The sequence below is a fragment of the Pan paniscus genome, chromosome 8, assembly GCF_029289425.2.
Source record: "Pan paniscus chromosome 8, NHGRI_mPanPan1-v2.0_pri, whole genome shotgun sequence".
Classification (NCBI taxonomy): Eukaryota; Metazoa; Chordata; class Mammalia; order Primates; family Hominidae; genus Pan; species Pan paniscus.
Genome location: NC_073257.2, coordinates 124,820,341 through 124,841,986, shown reverse-complemented (window position 1 = coordinate 124,841,986; position 21,646 = coordinate 124,820,341). Strand labels below are relative to the sequence as shown.

At 45.1% G+C, this 21,646-nt stretch overlaps 2 protein-coding genes across 49 annotated transcripts in view; both read right to left on the bottom strand.

The window, feature by feature from the left end:
- The window catches only part of TCF7L2 (transcription factor 7 like 2), a 217,607-nt gene extending 202,012 nt beyond the window's left edge, over positions 1-15,595 (bottom strand). For 28 of the 47 annotated variants that reach the window (XM_034931470.3, XM_034931497.3, XM_034931474.3 and 25 more), the window contains exons 1-4: positions 14,832-15,548; positions 14,506-14,572; positions 14,172-14,296; positions 1,169-1,237 (exon numbers count right to left, since the gene is read on the bottom strand). In XM_034931470.3, coding sequence (XP_034787361.1) covers positions 1,169-1,237; positions 14,172-14,296; positions 14,506-14,572; positions 14,832-15,020 — 450 coding nt within the window. In that variant the 5' untranslated portion in view covers positions 15,021-15,548. Of the gene's footprint in view, positions 1-1,168; positions 1,238-14,171; positions 14,297-14,505; positions 14,573-14,831 lie in introns of all 47 variants that reach the window. The other 19 variants (XM_034931511.4, XM_034931515.4, XM_034931486.3 and 16 more) reach the window with 11 other exon arrangements.
- A 536-nt stretch (positions 15,596-16,131) lies between these two features.
- VTI1A (vesicle transport through interaction with t-SNAREs 1A) overlaps positions 16,132-21,646 on the bottom strand; it is a 503,528-nt gene continuing 498,013 nt past the window's right edge. For both annotated transcript variants that reach the window (XR_008619831.2, XR_004664855.3), the window contains one exon: positions 16,132-21,615. The gene's annotated coding sequence lies outside the window, so the exon portion shown is untranslated. The remainder of the gene's footprint in view (positions 21,616-21,646) is intronic.

Genomic DNA, 21,646 nt, shown 5'->3' with positions numbered 1-21,646 from the left:
GGCGGAATAATTCCGTTTATCTGGGGCAAACAGCTATCCGGAAGTCTTATCGAGGAAGATGCAGAACTGAGATGACAGAGCTACAAAGATGCATTGTGGCTGCAGCTACCTAAGACCACACACACACACACACAAACACACACACACACACACACACACACACACACACATATATATACACACACAGACAAGTTATCTGCAAGGGCTCTTGCCCAGAAAAGAAGTCATGGAATGACACAAATGATCTAACAAACCAACATCAACTCACAGAAAAAGAAGGCTCTCCAGCTAGACTTCAACACTACAGCAAACGGTTTCAAGAGAATCCCTTCAAAGGGTTAAGCCAGAACACTCAAGAAGTTTTGGTACCATTAGTTACACCATGAGGTACATCCATCCCAGCAAGGCCAGGCAGACAGACGAAAATCGTATTAGTCTGCTCTCCCTCCTCTACTGCATTCTGCTGGCATCAGTTCAGCTCCGAGTCTATATTAGTCCATGATTTGTTTAGCCTTCGGATTTAAGAGAATGGAAGTACTACGTGAGCAGGAAACAGGACACTCATCAGAAGCTGGGATCTGTCGCCTTTCCCTTCCAGCACATTTAGTGTCATACATAGACAGGTCCAAGAGAAATCAACATTTCAGGATGGTCAGGTCCAAAGAGATATTCTTAGCACCACTTAACATGATTTTGATCCACCAGAAACAACCCTCTGGCTGTCGCACGGCCTCCTCTCCCACCTCTCCCCTTAAGCCTTCCCATTCACATTGTGCCACCTCGTTTTACTCCCAATTCAAGATCCCTCCCTAAGCAAAGAAAAACAGTAGTCAAGCTGGGGTCTGTGTGCCCATTATGCCCGATCAAGAAACTCTTAACAATAAGCACAGCCTTCTCTTTCTTTCCTTATCTCTAAATCATTTCAGCAGCATTTCTCCTGCTTCTCTCTCCTTTGCTCCCCTTCTCCCCCAGTGATTCAACCCCCCCCCACCACCACCACCATCACCACCACCACCATCACCACCACCACCACCATCACCATCACCACCACCACCATCATCATCATCATCATCATCATCATCTCGGTTGGGGGAAGGGGCGGAGAATAAAACACACAAGAGACCTACATATAGACAATTCAAGCTTCAGAATCTCTTGCGTTTCCTACCTGAACTGCAATCTGGTGTTCAATCGTTTTGTACGCAGAGTAATGTGTGCTGCCGGACTGAAAATGGAGCTGTAGAAAGAAACCAAATCAAAGCGTTCTGCTTATGTCACAAACTACAAGAAAACATCTTAAGCAGTTTATGAATAGCAGACAAACCTTCCTAGATTGAACTGCAGCCTTGGCATTCAATCAAGACCTGTGTACTTTCATTTGTTGCTATGGATAAGATGATCATAACAATCTGAGGTAAAGTTTTTTTGTTTTTGTTTTTTAAGCACCTATTCAATAAGCATACAGGGAAGATGGGGGCCAGGAGTGAGCATCAATGACATGAAAAGGAAAGACGGATGCCCATTAAGACATAAAGGAAGCCAGTGTGTTGAGCGGGATGCTGAAGAAAAATGAACTGTGTGCTGCAAAAGGTCATCAGAATTGCAACATGTAGGCAAGAGGAAGGATTAGCAGAGAAAAGATTATGAGAAGCCACAAGACTGCAACAAGTACAAGCACCCCACCCCCATATTTCTAATAACTGGGCCCCAACTCTCCAATGCAATTCTATTTCTGGGAAAACAAATGTGTCAGACAGAATTCAGGGGCCACCTGATGCCTTACACATTCTTTCATGATGACTAAGCTGTCCATCCCAGGCCATCTCTGTTGCCTGCACTCTAGTAATCCACACTTCCCCAAAGAGAGGGCCAAACACTGCCAGAAAGCCACCAATTTTCTAAGGGAGGACCACCTATTAGATGGCAACTGAGTGAATGTAAGTCACTGATTGGCTCAGACCCTCCCCAAGGTCTAAGTCTGTCCTCAGCCTTTCCCTCTGAAGTCCTAGAGACCACCCATCAATGAAGCAGGTATCCCGAAATAGAAAGGAAGAGCAAGATTGTTCACCCAATTCTCATCTTCCCAAATAATACTTGCTAATCTTGGGATCCCATCAATTGGGAAAACAAACACCATCTGCTGATTTACTTTATAAACAATACAATAATCACTAAAGGATCTCAACAATTATCTGAAAATGCATTTTAATTTGCCAAATAGGAACTAATAATGAGGAATCAGATGACCCTGTGAAATTGATGTCCATTTCCCCTCCTTGCAACAGGCAAATCAACTGCATTTCCAAAAATGGATCTGTAGTATTATAATAAACTACCGTCACTACTCCTGTGCTATTACTACTACCAGAACACGTCTGTGTTACTAGCACAAAGTGTAATTTAGGCTGCGAGTTTCAGATCCAGATAATTTGTATCTTGCTCCCTGGAAGAAAAACAATTCATTCCACACAGTTTTAAAAAATAAATAAAAGTGGAAAAAATCACATAAGAACTTTTGAACTAACTCAAAATAAACACAAGGGTAGTAATCCAATAAAAAAAAATAGTCTAAATCCATGTTGTTCATGGGCTCAGTCTATAAATATCCATTTTAGGATGCAGTGGGCTCTGAGATCATTTTATCTGTTCCAAATAAACAAATAGACAACATTACATATATATTTATATATACATATAATGTAAGTCTGCTTGCCCCAAACAGAATATTAATCAAAATTAAAAGGAGACACAATGAAGTAGGTGGGAAAAAAAACCCTATACCTGTCAAAGGAGAGTAATGAACCACACTGCCCTAAAACAACAGAAGATCTGTCCCCCACACACAGCCCCCCACACATACTCAGAAGCAGTATCTGAAGTGAACCGCTGGCAGGGCGCAGTGGCTCACGCCTGTAATCCCAGCACTTTGGGAGGCTGAGGCGGGCAGATCACCTGAGGTCAGAGGTTTGAGACCACCCTGGCCAACATGGTGAAACCCCGTCTCTACCAAGAATACAAAAATTAGCCAGGCGTGGTGGCGGGCGCCTATAGTCCCAGCTACTCAGGAGGCTGAGGCAGGAAAATTGCTTGGACTCAGGAGGCAGAAGTTGCAGTGAGCCAAGACCTTATCGCTGCACTCCAGCCTGGGCGGTAAGAGTGAGACTCCATCTCAAAAATAAAAAATAAAAATAAATAAGTAAAGTGACCTGCTGAAAAACAAAGATGACTTTGCACCCTTTGTCCCCATCTCCTTTTTGTAAAAACTGCCAGTCAGTAAACGGAGATTGCACTAATTACTGTGACAATTCTGCATCATGTTAAAACAACTTCTGTGCCTGGGACAGGTTTCTCTGCAAGCCTGGAATTCTTGGCCAGAAAGTAGCTCTTGTCTGAGGAGGGTTCTCCTTCAAGAAGAGTAGGCTTGTCCCTCTCTTTTCAGTTGGTTTTATTCTCTTCTTTTCCAATCGCCTGATTCAGATCTTAATGGAAACTTGTCCAAGCTTTTCTTCCCACAATCCCTGCAGAGCCCCTAGGCAATCTGTACACAGGGTAACCATAGGAATCTTATATTGTCAATTAAAATTGAATGGACACCTGATAACTAAGGATATGTTGTTGAAAAAAATTCATACAGTCACAATCTTATGAATAAATTAATCAAACTGTGGTTAATCCAAATTCAATTTTCACTTGTCCAGTTCTGTTCTTAATCCTTGCCTTCATCATCACCCAAATAACACCAACAATCCTAGGAGAATGCTGTAATTGAAACAGTAAAAATGCAGCTGCAAGTTCCTTAAGACTCTAGCAGAGAAACCAACATATAGGACAAAGTTAATTTTACCTTCTCTCTCTCTCTCTCACACACACACACATACACGCACACGCGCGCGCCCGCAGACACCCATACTCCCTTCTAATGCCCCCCACCCCACCCCCCAGCCACGTAACTTCCCTCAGGTGCCCAGCAACACAGAAAACCTCACCCAGCTCACAAACACACCCAGCACAAGCAGCTTATTCTGTGTCTAATTCAGATCTTTCTTCCCAGCCAGCAACCATTGTGCTGGAGAGATTTCCAAGCTCACTTCCTCCAGCCACTGCAACAAGGACTTAAAATTTTCGTTTCTCCTTTGGGTTTCCACCCTCTCTCTCTTTTCCCAACACACTTTTCTTTCGAAAATGCATACTTTCACTGCTTTTTCCTTCCCTGTAAAACATAAAGATGTCTTGTTCATTATAATCTAATTTTTTTAAGGCACAGATAAAAAATACAAACACCCAGTAAACCCCTGGCATTCTAAACTGGAACAATCATTTCTCTCTCCAGAAGCTAGAAGGAAGAATAAAAGATGGTAGGCCATTTGTGTGCTTTGGAATATGAGGTGAGACTGCGAAGTCCAGGACAAGATGACTAAGGCATATCTGAGTTTAAAAACCAGGTTCTGGCCGGGCACGATGGCTCACGCCTGTAATCCCAGCGCTTTGGAAGGCCGAGGTCAGGGGGCGGGGGCGGGGGCGGTCACCTGAGGTCGGGAGTTCGAGACCAGCCTGACCAACATGGTGAAACCCCGTCTCTACTAAAAAATACAAAAATTAGCCGGGCGTGGTGGCGCATTACTGTAATCCCAGCTATGAGGGAGGCTGAGGCAGGAGAATCGCTTGAACCCGGGAGGGGGAGGTTGTGGTGAGCGAGATCTAGGCATTGCACTCCAGCCTGGGCAATAAGAACAAAACTCCGTCTCAAAAAATAATAATAAAATAAAATAAAAACCAGGTTCCCAGGCTGGGCGCAATGGCTCACGCCTGTAATCCCAGCACTTTGGGAGGCCGAGGAGGGCGGATCATCTGAGGACAGGAGTTCCAGACCAGCCTGGCCAAGATGGTGTTTTGGCCAAGATGGCGAAACACCATCTCCACTAAAAATACAAAAATAAAATTAGCCCAGCATGGTGGTGCGCGCCTATAATCCCAGCTACTCGGGAGGCTGAGGCAGGAGAATTGCTTGAGCCGGGAAGGCAGAGGCTACAGTGAGCCAAGATCGCATCACTGCACTCCGGCCTGGACAACAAGAGCGAAACTCCATCTCAAAAAAAAAAAAAAAAACAGGTTCCCATCTGCCTAATCTCTTGGGACTGTCCTGCACCAGTCACCAGGAGTGCTCCAAGACCACTCCACATCATTTCCTCATCCGGCAAACATGGCTGCTCTCACCTGGCTGTGCCTCACACCTTCAAAATGGCACTTCCCTGCCTGGAGTACCCAGGGAGTCACCAGATGAGAACTCCAACGTATTTTCCATTTCATTCCTTCCCATGAAGCTCTCAACAAAAATCAGTGACCAAGCCCATCCCCCATTCTACTACCCACAAATGCCTCAGCCCTCACTTGTCCAGAGGAAGAATGGTGAAGACTCGGCAGTTCTCAGCACAGGCTTGCAAAATTCTTCAGCAATGTAAAGACCAACATTTTAAGATTAACCCCTTCCCTTATTATCATCATATCTAGATTCTTCATCTTATTTCTAATCACTACTGGGCTCTAAATTTGATGTTTCTGATATGCAAAACATCAGAGATACTCAGACATGGAATGGGAAACAGCTTTTTTCAACCACAGGCATCTCCTCCTCAAAGACAATTAAAACAATTGAAATCCTCTGTTGGTTTTTCCAGCACTAAGCTAACTTCTAACACGATGAACATTAATTTTTGATGCCTATTCGTCCTGCTAAATTGGGAAGAGGTGGAACGTTTACTTTATTTTCAGTTTAATGAATCACCTGGCTTTCTCTTATCTATATTAAAAAAACAGATCATTTCCTAGGAGGTGTTAGTTTTTTTGGTCCACTTTCCTCTCTATCCTGTAGCTACTACCATGAGCCACTTGAAATCTAATTTCCATGTAATTACCTTAAGAAACAAAATACTATTTTTTAGTATACCTAAGACCTTTTCTTAGGTCATTAGTCATTTGAGCAACCACAGGCCATTATAAGCCCAGCTTCCCCTACCCCACTGCCCCCAGTCCTGTGTTGAGAGCCTTTTACATTTAATGGGAAATAAACTTTTGACCAAGACTTTGGGTGACTGCCTGCCCTTATAAAAAGTACCAAGGGGGGCCTCTGACTTCAAGAGAAAAGGCAAAACCAGCATTGCCTGGTACTTGAGCTTAAACATTTCTGCAAAGATCTAGATACTGAACATTTGTACCATCCCTAAACAATAACTTAACGACAGCATCCCCTTTCACTTCCTGGCATTCTGCCTCAGAAATTCTGCTGCAACAAAATGCATGCCTTTAGACACAAGAACAATCTCTCCTACTGTCTCAATGTTCCATCAAATGTCTATTTACCCTCATTAATTTTTCTTTTCCTCAACCTGAAACCATCAGCTATGAGTCAGAGAACGATCATTAACTTTTACAGCTTCTATACGTATCCACCTACTCACATTTGGGGAAAGAAGTATTGACTTGCAACATTGCCTGAGACCAAAATTCTCTAAGAAGAAAAAAAGGGGAAAAAGTCGCTTCAAGAAAGTTTTATCTGTAGGTCTGCGGGGAAATGCTATGTTCATCGTTTCTCCACTTTGTGCTGCAAAGTCACGCAAAATAAAGTTGAGCTTGAACTTCGTTATGGTGATGGGCATTTCTGGGTTGATTTTTGAGAAAAACTAGATGATTTTCTTTCAACGTCAAAACATAATTAAAGCTCTTAAACTGTTTGGGGGAAAAAATAAAGTGAATCAAGTTTCCTGCTCTTGTACAAAACATATTTCTAGCATATAGAAAAACACGTGGGCTGAAGTGCTGAGACATGTTCCTAACACAGCATTTTTCATTAAAAGTTGCTACACTAAAACTCTTAAAATGATGCCCCATCATTACTCCACTTAGCAGTCGCAGTGCTGCAACTCATAACGAATTAATTTGCATTAATGTGGGTTTCATGTGTCCTTCCCTGGGTATGCCATTGTGATTCAGGCTTAATACAACTGACACGACAACAACATAGTGCCTTTTATTTCACTTTCCAAAACAAACCAACCCACCCAAAGACCCACACAAATCCTCTCAATTTTTTAAGCATTTTACTAATATATTTTAGTACATCATAATTGGCCCAGCACGAAGGAATCTAGTTATCTTCTCGGTAAATATTTATAGCATCACTCTTTCCCATTCATTCTGCATTTTCTTAGAGAATCTCACTGTAGCCTACATCTGCAATTCATTGACTTTACAATTTACCACATGTTGGGATGGGAGAGGTCTTAGCTCCATTTGAATCACTACACAAATATGCAAGTGATTTATCGGTTTCAAGCTGAAGACTGCAAGAGAGGGACTCCACTTTTCCTGAACATTACTTCTTCTGGCAGACCATGAACAATTACAGTGCGTACTAATTAAGCTCTGTAAATGTGCTGTGCCCTGCTAATGCCTACCAGGCCTCAAATTTATTTTCATGATGCCAAACTTTAGGGAGCAATTTTAACTCCTTCAGGGCTGATGCCACTCCTGGCCATTCCTTCCTCCGTAGACCGACCTGGTTGGGGCTACTGCATGACAAAAAGAATAAAATATAACAGGTCGAATTACCAGCCCGAAATCAGATGTGCCTAAGGAGAAAAAACCTATCTTGGGAAAAGCAAAGAACACCTCGGCTGATAACCCGTTCAAAGATCCCACAGCCCCTTCTTTGTAATGAGCTGTTTAGGGATTCATATCTATCCCTGAGGGCTAGTAAGTTTCTGCATGCCATTGATTAGAAAAGAAAATCCTTTCGGCCTGGGTCTTTAAGTTTGGGTTGGATGGAAGGAAGGATCCAGTCAGAAATGAGAGCTATCATCTCTCCTGGCCTGGCAAACACCTTTGAATCTCACTTCCCCCTTATACCGCGTAGTCAGTTTGTAATACACCAGAACAGCCCGCTTTTTCAACATAAATTAAAATCAGTAGGCCAACTGGCCTTCTCTCTCACACTCCAGTCTCCACCACAGATAATGCCTCACCCTCAGATGCTTACACAGTAACTGATAGGAAACACATCTGTGGCTAGGTAGAACACCCTGGGTAATGAAGGGATCGCAGCCCATCTTTGCTGAGCAAAGCAATATCCCTTTTTAATAGCCCAGCCCAGGGTACTCCCACGCCCCTCCATAAGGAAACTTCCAATCTCCAATTTCAATTCCCCCAAGCCCAAATCTTTGTTCTCTTGTATTATACTTTTCTTATCTTTCTTAGGCATTTATTCTGTCTCCTCTGGCTACTTTTCTGTGCCTCCTCCCGCAGATACCAGTACATTTTTCACAAATAAGCAGCCCTCCCATCCCCAGTGTAAACCTGGATTTCTTTTCCCCTCACCTATTACATTCTTTTAGTCAACTCTCTTCACCTCATCTCACTTTTTTAAAAACTCTCACATTAACTAGTTTAACTAGTGTACTATGTAATGTGTACATTTTCCCTTCCACTCAGGGGAACATCATATAAATTAAAGAGCCGTCTCCCATACCAGGTTTCTTTAAGTATTCCTGGGGAAAATGCACAATATAGGCAATGTAATCTCAAAAAAAAAAAAAAAAAAAGGTGGGGGTGTTGGGGGGAATTAAGAAAAGAGAAAGGAAAAAGGGAGAAAAGAAAAGGGAAAAGATGCAAACACCTAAAGCAACTTTGCTTTTGAAAAAGGCATCTGTGCAGAGCCCCCACTTAATTTCCATTCCTGAAAGTGCTCTTTATCAATGTGTATAACAATAGCCTAGAGGAAACGTACAAGTCAGCTGCCAAAGGAGTGGTGGTGTCTGTCTCAGTAAACTCAGGATTGCAGAGGTGGGGGTCAGCGGAGAAGGGAGGGCAGCATTTGCGTTAGGATACCACCACCTCCCCCCATCTCATTGCTTATAATTAGTGAGAGAAATTTGAGCTACTGCCAATGTCTGCGGACCTTGAATATTATAAGGCCAACGTGGCGTCAAATATCTTAACATTCATAAGTGTTATGGGCTGTAAATAAAGCCTGTGGATTTATGACCTGGTGGTGCGCTTGCCAGCAAAAAGACTGGGGCACATTTCTTTCAGCAGACCTGTCGAGGTGCGAGTTTGCCTTTGGTTGTAAAATTAACCATTTCCTTCACAAATGTGCTCAATTATAAGTCAGAGTTGAAGATTTACTTACATAGTTGCCAATATTCACTCCCAGAAGAAACTCAGATGCCCACATCACACGCCCCTTTGAAAATAAGACCCTCAAGAATTTGGTTCAGCCTCCTTTTCCAAACTTTAAAATGTGTCACCTCAAAAGAATTATAAATGCAGTCAAAGATATTATCTAATGCCACTCACCAAGACTAAAAAGCTTACACTTACTTCCCTGGAAAGTGCTTATTTATTTGGCAACTCCAGCATTTAAAAAAAAAAAAAAAAAAAGTAAATCACTTCTTGCCTGAGGTCTCCTCCCTTCCCCCAATATAATGTCATCTACTTCCTGTGCAGGAGAGAGCATTTGCTAAATCCAGGTTGTCTCATACTTAACTGCCAATAAACCAACTTCCACATAACTTCCAGACAGCTGGGGGAAAGGTCCTCGGAGTTTTAGTCATGGTCCAGAAACACGCGTCCACACAAAAATTTGCAGCTGTCCTTTCTCTACAGTGCATTTTTAATGTGATTCAGGGGGACCTGTTGTGAGACATCTGACAAAATGTAAAATCCTCTTAGATACCTTCTAGTTTACCCACTGCACGTGTGTAAGAGAAGTTGCACCAGGATTTCTCCACTGAGAAATCTAGGCACTTTTTGCACACAGCCAGGGGCACCTCGTGGGATGTAAGGAGTCATTCAAAACCTGGAAAGACTTCTACTGTAATCTTTAAAAGCACAGCCTCTGGTGCAACTATTAAAATGCTAGTTTTCTAAAGCAAATATTTTTTTTAATGGCGTGCAGAACTGCAGCGATCCAGCACTGCAAACAGAATAGCATTCTTGATCTGCAAGCCCCCGGAAACCTTCCGGTAACTTTTTCACAGCTTGCTAAGAAACAGAAAGCTGACCAACTTCCAGCAATGACTCTAAATGAAATCCCTATCAGTAAAATTAAAATCAAGGTGAAGAACTCCTAGCAAGAACGAGGATTGTTTTCCTCAAAAAACTCTTTCTCAATCAGACACAGAGGGCATCAGTCAAAGCTCCTTCCCTTAAACAGTCAAAAGTTTCCAAAAACACGTCTTCCAGATAAGCTCGTTAGGCTCCCAAATGCCTGAGTTTGTTTCTGGGATTTCAGAAAGTTTCAATATCAACAAAGTGGAAAGCGCTGGCATATTTAATTTATAATCATTAAAATATGACTTATTGGGTGAATGTTGAGCCTATAATCCATACTGCAGACATTAAACCCCAACCTATAAAGATTAGCATGGAATTAATATGGTTGCATTGAGATTGAAATCTAAACATGTTCGCCATAAATATTTCTGAAGGAGATGAAAAACAATTAGCATAAATACCAAAGAAGGGTAAGAACACCTGTTCTTTTTCAGGGCGATAAGCATTTTATTGTTCTCTATTTAAAATGTAATGACCTGTGTAATTACAGTAATATTACATTGTTATGTAGGGGCTTGGAATGTCACACTTTGAAAAGTGTTGTCAAAACAATCAGGGGTGAGGTGGGGGGGTGGGAGGACAACTGGGAAGGACCACCATTAACCCTTCACACTCCAAGGTCTAAATCTTTTGTATTAGAAAGGATTATGTTGTTTCAGTGAGGAAAAAACGTCCATTTTTCACAAGCCAGAAAGAGAAGTTGCCCGACTAAATAAAACCCCAATGAATAGGCCCCTCTCGGTTTCCTTTAAATGCTGGATTCCAAGTTCAAAAATGAATTCAAGATGCAGCTTATTTATCTGTTCAACCTAGTAGCAAAGAGCTCGGTTGAAAAGCAAATAACTTTGGATAAGAGAAGATGCAAGGGCTCGAATAATCAAGTCCTTAAAAAGAAATTTCAAACCTAACTGGAATTTCAACCACCATATTCCTATTTCCCCTTTGCCAGGAGGGAAAAAGAAATGTAAAACTACTTTTTCCAATCAACTTTAATAGGTTACAGTATTCTTATCTTTAATATACAAATGTTACCACAGTTCTAATATTTGCAGTTCTAACACTTCCCATCTACTTAACTAGACCTCTCCTTAATGCAGTTTTGTATCTGAATCTGTCTTTTTAAAAGCCATTCCTATTACTGAATCAAAGACTAAATTAATATTATGCAGAAATCTTTGTCATTTTAAAATAAAATTATTACTATCAAGCTTTATGGTGTCTTCAGCAATTAAAGCATTATTCTTGAGATAATGTATTATTCATCATAAGCCGATTTAATGATACTCTCTAATTCTTTACATTCTTAAATAAAAAAGCAGAAATCAGGGTTCCAGAGAGTTTGCTTTTTAAAGGATGCAGCTGCTTACAGGTACACCATAAGTAACAGAAAATGTAGCAAAAATCACCGCCACCAAGGAGCAAAGGGAAAATAATAAAGCATACAGCGAAATTTGTCTTTACACCTTGCCATTAAAAACACACCCTATAAAACACTAAGGATTTCAGAAGAGTATGGGAAGCCCGCTATCTTGCCTATGCATTCCTCCATTCCTCCCGCAGCTGTATCAAATCTGGATTGCAAGCTGGCCTTCTGATTGAAGACGTCAGGAATGACACACAACAGCCTACCATCCTCATTTCCACTGCTCTGCTGACCAGCCTAAATAAATAACTTTAATTTTGGAGCACATAATCTAACCCAGGTAACAGGGAGGAAGGACGAAGGGGCAGTGTACACAAAGATGTCTGCTGGTGTTTGACATGTAAGTACTAAAACTGCCTACTGAGTTCAGAAATGTGTTCTGAGACTCAATCTGATGTCACAGCACCAGGCCACCCGCTATGTCCACAATTAAAATAACTAGACGCCGTCTATTCCTATAATGCCCACAAAAGGGACCGATCATTGGGAGCCTTCCTTTTCTCACCGGGAAATCATTTATTTGCCTTTAGCAATTTCCCTGTTTGCTAATTACAAGACAACACAACTGCTCAAGTTTGAGAAGGGATGGCAAGATTGCCAGCATCAGACAGGGAGTTTAAAAAGAGTCAAGAAAGCTAGCAAGCCCGCCATCAAAGCTCAATATTCAGATGGCTAAGTGGATTTTAAAATAATACCAGGGAGGTTTCCATCGGAAGGGGGAAGGGAGGAGAGGCAGAAATTCTCAGGGATTCTTTGACATGTTGCTTGGTCCGGTTTATTGGTAGGCGAACACTGCGATTCTGAGCCGAACGGTCCCGTTTAAGATGCCCCACAAGCTCCCAAGAAAAATACAAAGTAAGCGAACTGTGCTTCCCCTACAGCTGCAAGCCCAGAGCGCGGCCCCTGCAGCCTGGTGGAACTGGCCCTGGAGAAGGGAGTTGAGCCGAACCGCTCTCCCAGCTTCCCAAGCATGTCTGGGCGCCGGGCAGCGGGGGAATAATTATTTCTCTTCCCTAGCCATAAAAAAAATGACCGGTCTAGCATGCCCTTGCCATTTTGCCAGGGCCCAAAAAAACAAGTCAAACCTGATAGTTAATATTTTAATGCTTAAAAACACTTGTAGATCTGATCGACTCCCGTCCGGCAAGCCCTCGGCCATTAGCACCGAATCCATGGCTGCTGAACAGTGGGTGCATTATTTCAAATTGCTATCTAGAGTTACCGAAAAAGAAAAAACAAAAGTGTGTGTGTAAATAAGGGGTAGGGGACCAAACTGGAGAAGGTGTAAAATGACAATCCCGGGAAGCCGGGCACAAATGCGTCTTGCGTCCAGGGATTCGTAATCCAGGCTTCTTAGAAGAGGGAGGGAGGGATGAGGAGGAGGGGGTTCAGGGTGAGGGCAGGGGGCAGAGGCCGGTGGGGGAAGGGATGAGCCGTATTAACAAATGTCAGGGTTGGGCGCGGGACCGACCCTGCAGGAAGCGCCCCCCGAGCCCGGCACCCCGCGCTGCCCTGGGGCCCCCAAAGTTGGGTGGCCGGCGATCGGCGGCCCACTCCCTTGAAGGAGAGGCGCCCCGGCCTCCCTCGGCCCCCGCACCTCCTTGAGCCCGCACACCCTAGTCTCTGGCCCCCCTGGGGCCCACGACGGGCCTACACGGAAGCTGGCGAGCGCCGACCCCGCCATACATCCCAAGGCGCCAAAATTCCCTAGAAATACACAAGTCCGCTTGGAGGAGTCCATTCCGGCTGCACACAAACCAAGAATCCGGGCCGCAGGGGCCTCCCCGCCCCGCTCAGCCCTGCTGCCCTGCGCGGCCCGGGAGAGCCCGCAGCCAGTGCGCCGGGCAGCCGAGCCCGCCACGGCGCCCAGGGCGCTCGCGGCCCTGCGGGTTGCCAAGAAAAGGACGCCTCAGAGCCCCCAAGTTTGCGGTGGGACCAATCTGGGAAGTGTGACCTTCCAGGGGAAGGGGGAAGGAGGGCCGAGAGCCAGCGATCTCCACTAGAAAGCTAAATACATAGCCGCCCAAAAGAGAAAGCCAAGGAGCCTCTCCAGGGCCCCGGGCTCTGCGCGCTAGCCAGTTCTCAAGTCCAACGCCTGGAGGAAACCCACTCTCTACCCCGCGCATCGGGCGCAGCACAGTCAGTCACTCGTGGCCCGCAGCGGCAGCCAAGGGGTTAACCGGGGAAAGCCCAAGACGCCACAGAAGAGGGAAGGAAGAGAAGGAGAGAGAGGGAGAGAGAGCAAAGAAAGAGCCACAGAGTCATCTTCCCAGGGTGAAGAAACAAACACCACCACCAAAGGGGGAGGGGGAACCAGAACGCAAAAGAAAAGTTCTTCGGATTCCCCCCTCTCCCCACCAACAAAGCCCTGCTTGGACAGAGAGGTCTCCCCAACATCACGAGGCAGCAAACTGAAAGCAAGAACGTGGCGAAGTGCAAACAAATCCAGTCCACAAAAGGCAGAAAAGTTTGGAGAGTTTCGGGCCGCCTGGGCCACGAGCGGGGGAGGGGAGGGAGGGAGGGAGGGGAGGAGGCGGGGAGGGGGAGGCGGGGAGGGGGCAGGGCAGGGGCCGCATGCGGGGCCCGGCGGGCGGCGCGGGCGGGCGGGCAGCGGGCGGGGGCCGGGCGCGGAGGCACTTACGGTTCGGGCGGTGGGCGAGAGCGATCCGTTGGGGAGGTAGGGGCTCGTCAGGTCGGGGATCATGATGAAGGGGTAGCCGGGATACGGTGGCCCCTTAAAGAGCCCTCCATCTTGCCTCTTGGCCGCTAACATGGCGGGGCGGCGAGGGGACAGCGGCGGCCGCGCGGAGCGGGAGAGAGCGAGGAGAAACTTTTTAGAAAGTGCCCCGAGGGGCCGGGCGCCCCGACCGGGCCGGCGCAGAGCCAGGCCGAGCCGGGCGCGGGGCCGGGGCGCGCGGGGCGGCCGGCCCGGGGGGCGGCTCCGGGCGGCTGCGGGGCGCGCGGGGCGTACTCACCTTCTTCCAAACTTTCCCGGGATTTGTCTCGGAAACTTTCGGAGCGAGGCGGAGGCCGTCTTTCCGCCTTCCCAGAGGGGTGGAGGTGGGGAGGGCGAGGGGCAAACGCCACGCAGAAGGGGGAGAAGGGGGAGAAAAAGAATCGGCGAGGTCGGGGGGGGTAGAAAAAAACAGGGTTACAAGTTTTTGCAATGGTGGCACCGTACGCACACGCCGCCCGCCGGGCCCCGCCGCCGCCCCCAGCCCCGATTTCTCCCCTTTCAGCAACATTTGCCAAGCCCAGGAAACAGATAAAAAACCCCACCAGCCCGAGGGGCTTTTCCTACCTCGGAATCGGAGGAGCTGTTTTGATTCGTTTCTGATTCATTGACTAGAGACGATTTGACATCAGCTAAATCCCTCTCTGCCGAGGAGTTTTCGGAGCTCTTCTCCTCCTGTTCGCCCTCGTCTTTGAAGGAAATCAGTTCGTCGTTGGCGCCTAGGTCATCCCCTCCACCGCCGTTCAGCTGCGGCATTTTTTTTTCACCCACCAGCAGCAATTTTGGAAGAAAAATGAAGGAGGAAGAAAAGCCAAAAAAAATCACCCCCAAAAAGTTTTGCCCCCCCAAAAAATATTGCAAGAAAAAGACGAGTCCAAGGTGAACTTTTTTTCTGCTTGGGGGTCTTTTTCTCCTGGGGAGGGGAAAAGAGGGAGGAGGGGAGGGGAAGGGGGGGGAGATCTTCTGCACGCGTGAGTTTGGGTTCCTTTTTTGTCTCGTTCCCAAGGATCCGATCAATGTGCAAAAAAATAATAAATAAAAAAGGGGGGTAAAAAAAAAAAAACACCAACAACAACAAGAAGTCAGATATAAAGAGCAAAGGGGGGGGAAGCCGAAGATACAGGAGGTGCTCGTGCCGCTCGGATTTGAGTGAGTTGAAGTTAGACTGAGAGCTTTTCAGTTCAAAGGCGGCGCTGATTGACAGATAGAAAAAGGGGGATCGAAATCCGGAGGAACGGAGTAGTCTGGGAGCGGAGATTATTGACAGGGCGAGAGGAACACACTGCCTTAATGAGATGCCGGAGGGCGGGGCCGGCCCGGTGACGTGTGCATAAATAAACAGCCGGGGTGGGCGGGGCGGGGGCGGCTAACAATGATCCTTTCGGGCGCCGGGAGAGGGAGGAGGGAAAGAAGGAGGAAGAGAGGGGCGGGGAAGCCGGGGGGAGACGGAGGGAGGAGTGTGCAGGGGGAGCGGCCTGCGCGGAGTGTGTGCGAGCCCGGGATTCTGGGCGAGGGTGCAGGGACTTGCTCCGGGAGGGGGCGGTTTCAGAAAGACAATGCGGGGTGGGAGAGGAGGAGAAGTGGGTGGCGACCAAGTCAGGAATCCGAGCCGAGGAAAGCGGAAGGAAAGCCCACTTGGGGGGCGGGGATGGGGAGAGGCCCAAAACAGTGCACTTTAGAAATATTAGAAATAAGTCTTAAGGGAGGGGGAAAAGGAAGGGTAGTATTTGAGAAGGTGGTGGCTGGGGGAGGGGGTGGGGGGTGATTGGTGGTTATTCAGCAGTGAAATCAGCCACCCTTAGGCGGGATGCGACAAAAGTGGTCAAAAGGAAAGATCAACCCTCCACTTTCAGAGAGCTTGGGGAAGTGAAGGGGCTGGTCAAAGTTCCTGGTCATCTACAATGAAAGAAACTATTAACCCATGAGGCCTCCCTCCTCCCTTTTTTGTTTATTAGTAGTGAATCATTTCATGAAATGTTAAGTCCCAGTTCCTGGTCATCTACAATGAAAGAAACTATTAACCCATGAGGCCTCCCTCCTCCCTTTTTTGTTTATTAGTAGTGAATCATTTCATGAAATGTTAAGTCCCACTAGGATGAATATGCCAAAACGACTTTTTATGCAAAAAACAAATGCTAAATGTCAGAAACATTAAAAGTATCCTTAAGGAAAAATATATGATTCTTTTAAATGTAGAGTGGTGTTTTGCTTTTTTTTTTTTTTTAACTGACGTTGGAGGTAGTAGGAAATGAGCTAGAGTCAAAGTCCTTTTTGACTTAGGGGGTGAAAAGTTTGGGCGTTAACACCGTCAGGGAAAATAAAACTGAAAGTTCACCAACCCCTGGGATCAGTTGGGCTACAGTGTTTCTCGAAGGGGGTCTGAAATGAAATCCCCGAAAGACTGACCAAAATAATCAAGATGTAGGTGGCTCTGGCAGGAAATTGCTAACCAAACCGATGCTAGAAGACCTTCGGGAGAAGATGGGAAACCTGGGGCTTGAGGCAGGTATTTGTTGACTTTTAGGTATTAGAGGAGGAGCAGACTGATTTGCTACAAAATGGGGAATGGAATTATGTTAAAGAGGAAAGACCCAGCTCCCAAAACACAATGTTCCTGGGTGATAGAGCAAGAGGATTCATTTTTGCAAATACCCAGTAAGAAGTAGACTGGACACTACAACATGAAAAAGAGAAAAAAGAAAAAAATAAATCAGTAGGATTTAGCAAATTGCCTCTTAGGAGTAGTATTAGTCTAGAGTCCAGGATGTACTGTTGTCCCATCCTTCCCTGAAAAAGCTCACCTGCACTTCAGCTGGCCCATCAGCACCGAGGTTTCCAAAAGAAAGCAAATTTGCCATGTAATATTTAGAGAGTTTGAGGTTTCAGCAAAACTGTTTTATAGGCTAAAGTCTCAGAAAGAAGACTACTAAAAATAATGATACCGAGATTGACAAGGCCAACGAATTCCCCTGCACTGGAAAAAAATCACAACCACATTTGCACACTAAAGAATAAGATGCAGGCAAAATAAAAATGGGTTGGGGGGGAGGCAGAGGAGAATCACTGTAACTCCCAACTTTGATATGAATCAGAATATCAGAAGTAGAGTGAGAAGGAGCCTGAAAAGAAGTAAAACAAATGTGTACATTTAATCAGACAGGATTGCCTAGGATACAAAGCAAAGGGCTAATTAGTCTCAGCAGGTAGGACTAACCTTCAGACTTCATAAATAAATAAGGCAGGCGCAGTGTCTAAGAGGGAGAGTGGAGACAGAAAGGGGATTATTTCAAGACACCAAGTGAAAACATGAAGAATGAAATGCTTCACTGTTAAATCCATGTACAAATGGACTTAACAGTTTCCTTTTTTAGGTCTTTTACTTGGTTGCCTTTAGATTTACACATTTAGCCAAATGACCATAGCTTTATACACTTGCTAATTGTCACCTGTATACTTGATGTGCCTAAGTCTGTCTATATGCAGCGTAGACTTTACTAAGGCTCATTTTAGGGACTTAGTTACTTAAACTGGAACACATTTATAGGAACTCAACTTTATGGCAATTTCTTTGTCCTGTGTGGTAGTTTTTTGTTTTTTATTTTTTTAATCAAACCCTGGTCTGAATTAAGTTGGATAATGAGGTCTTCTATGTTCTTTATAGTACTACCTGTATAATAAAATCTCAGGAATATACTGAATTGAAATTTTGAAGAATGTACTTACTGATTTTACTATACTGGCCTGCATTTTTATCATATGTAAATACTAAGGGCTTTGTTCCCATGATTAGTAACTTTATCCATTTTGGCATATCCTTATTTTTCTCATTCAAAGGGAACTCTTTTGAATCTCTCCTTCCTTAAATCTCTGATTTAATTAAGCAATTAAAAAGTTATTCTGTGATAGTGCATGTCCCACATTTAATTTCGTTGCCTGGTGCTGTACAAAGGCTTGAGCAGACCAGCAAGATCTCAGAGGGGCCAGATCCCTGATGCTCTGCAAGTCCCTCAGGTGATGCCTGAATTGAGGAGGGGGAGGGAATGGCAGAATTGGCACTGCAGTAGCCAGGCAGCAAGGTATTGAAAAATACCTTGAATAGCCGGGCGCAGTGGCTCATGCCTGTAATCCCAGCACTTTGGGAGGCCAAGGCGGACGGATCACGAGATCAGGAGATCGAGACCATCCTGGCTAACACAGTGAAACACCGTCTCTACTAAAAATACAAAAAATTAACCAGGCGTGGTGGCGGGTGCCTGTAGTCCCAGCTACTCGGAAGGCTGAGGCAGGAGAATGGCGTGAACCCGGGAGGCGGAGCTTGCAGTGAGCCGTGATGGCACCACTGCACTCCAGCCTGGGCAACAGAGCGAGACTCCGTCTCAAAAAAAAAAAAAAAAAAAGAAAGAAAAAAAAGAAAAATACCTTGAATACTATTTGAAAAAAAGGTAGGCTGGCCCACAATGTGAATGTGTAATTTATAGATTTGGTGTGAAATTTTAAACACAGTTGACTTGGGTCCAAGTGCTGAGGCAACTTCTCTGTGGATACTGATGACTCCTGGTTTATAGGACCAAGCGTTCTGCCCAAATGGCAGAGATTTGAAAAACACAGGAAAGCAGACCAGTTCTGACTTTAGCCTGAGCCAGGGGATTTTGCCACCATGGGCTCTGCATGTTGGGAAATGGGTGGGAGGGGGGAGAAGCTGTGCCCTCATCCCTTGGAATCCAGTTAGGTCTCTGCATATTTTGGGAGGAAGGCAAGGAGAAGCTGGGCCCTCACCCCTTGGAGTCCATTCCTGGCGCCAGTCCAGGTCCTGAACTGTAAGTAGCTGTCCCTAGGCCTCTCTGACTTTGACCTCGCCCTCTTCATCCACTGCCCTTCTGCTGCTTCTCTTCTGTTTTCTCCTCTCCTTCAGCCCTCCCTTGATTAAATCCTTCTCTTTGGATACATGCTGATACCTTAAAACTTAAGTGAGTGGTGTTACCTCTTCCAGAGGTGCTTCCTTGTTTATCCCTATCAATGAGCATGAAAAGGAGGTTTCGGTTTACACAAATCACCTTTTAAGTGTTGGTTCCCCATGGGGGAGATATGGTGAAGTGTTAGGTGCCCATTGAAATACAGGAATGTGCCTGACAGGGGACTGCAGAAATAGGCTGGCCACAGGCTGTGTCACCCGCGGCCCCTTCGTCTTGTCTCACCTGGTGGATGAGGTGGTTGGAATGGGCTTTTTTAAATTGCTTGTTAATATTTAAAAGTCCACGATTCCATCGTTTCACCACACGCCCCAGTTATGGCTCAGAGATTCACGCACACCAGCAAAGAAGACAAACCATATTGAAAGCTTGGCTCTGGAATTTGAGAAAAACAAGGCTAGTCTGTCAGATTTACCCGAAGTGGGGAATACATGTTGACAACCATATTCAGCTCCCCCAATCACTCGGCAAGATTCTACTAAGTTACCCTTGACAGTGATATGTACATGTGTGGGTGTGTGTATTTGTGTTCCTGTGTGATTTTTCTTTAAAGATCTGGGCTCCAAGATGGATGATCTGTTACCCCACTGTGTTGGACTTATCTATGCCGGGAGTGTGCTAAAGGAAGCCAAAAAAAGAATCTGAAAACATAAGGAAGCTATAAAATGGGGAAATGTTTAGAAGCCAAAGTCCTGATTCCACTGTGAGATTTTCTGTTTGCTTTTTGTTCTGCGTGGGTGATGGTTCCTTATTTGGACCTTGAGGAAAGCTACTCCCTTAGCCAACATAGGAACGTTAAAAAATTGGACACCCAAGAGTTTTCAAATTTAGCAAGAGGAAGGGTTAGGCAAAAGCGCCCACTTCACAGGCATCCTCTATCCCCCCAAAGACTCTGTGAAGGGACTTGGAGAGACACATACTCTCTCCCCTTGAAACCCTGAGGAACACTCTTCTGTTCTGACATTTTTCTGAAGTGCCCGGCTTGATCACCTTGCTTCAGCTAATAACAGGTCCAGGTAATAAAGTGACAATAATACCTGATGATCCAAGGGTTAATGGGGAGATGTATGCATCTGTACAGGGTTTCATCACCTGCCTTCATAAGCCGATTACCACTGCTATAGGCATTTGTGACAGGAACAGCTTTCTGAAAGACATCAGTCCTCCATAAATATACTTTTCTTATTGACAAGATGTCTTTTAACCCTAATAGTAATGGAAGAAGGCCAATAAATGAAACATTTACTGCATAACTTGCCTTATTTTGGGGTGGTGTACAATTCCTTTCTAGCTGTCTCTAGAAGATGTTTTCAGCCTAATTTGCTCCCTAGAAATTTCACTCGCTACAGTTATACGTCTATGACGTTTTATTGCCTGAAGCCAAGTCTGCATAAGAACTTTCTTAAGATATACTTATCCTAATGCCAAGCTACAGTAACTGGGCTGCTTTATGCTGAATTATTTGTGCTACCCTGATATACAGGGCAGAGACTTCCCAATAGTCATTGCCATAGGGTAGGTCTAAATGTTTCTGAGAAGGGGAAAAGAGGCAGGAAAAAGGTGAAAAAAGTTTCATCTAGGTTGATTTGTAGAAGTCTTTAGAATTAATAATTGGATGCGTATTTAACATATTAAAATGCCTGAGGTTTTCTTTTGTTTTCTCTTTTTAAAATGGCTTCAATGACCCCACCCTGTCTTACAGAGCAGCTTTGCCCACTCAAATCCATTGCTGTATTCAAAAATGTCACAGATAGCAAAGCACCTTCCACTAAAACATGGGCACCTTAAAATGAGACAGATACTATGTCCCCCGGTATTGAACAGTCTCACAAGGTGGCTTACGTGTGTTCAAGCGACAGAGCAGGTGAAACTTCAGGAGAGGATGATGCCATTGTTCCCCCTTGAAATTCATCTAGGTGTGGGCTGACACACCTGCATCTGGCCAGAAGCAATATGGGATGGGAGGAGGTAAAATATCCAAGGAAACTCAGGTCCATAGTGTGAAGATTTCAGGTTTGGTCCTCACTAGGAATCCACAGCAGTATCAGCCCCAAACTGTCTTGAGAAAATACTAAATCTATGTTGACCGAATCACTTGAGACTGGATTAGAATCAGCAACTCTCCTCCCTTGCAAAATCCCAAATGTTTCTGCAAATTCCAAATTAGTATGGATGGATTACGTTTCCTAACAAAACACTCATTTGGATGAGGAAAGGGAAGAAGTTTCAGTGAATGAGTTCCAGGATCCAGAGTGAGTTTGGGTCTCAGTATAGACAACAATATGCAGCACAAGGTTTAGCAACAGTAAGAGAGGCTTCCAGTGGACTGCCATCTTTAGCAAACACCGGTTCTGGGTAGCCTGAGGGCATGCTGTAAATACCTAGAGCAAGAAGGAGAGCATTAATCGTTAT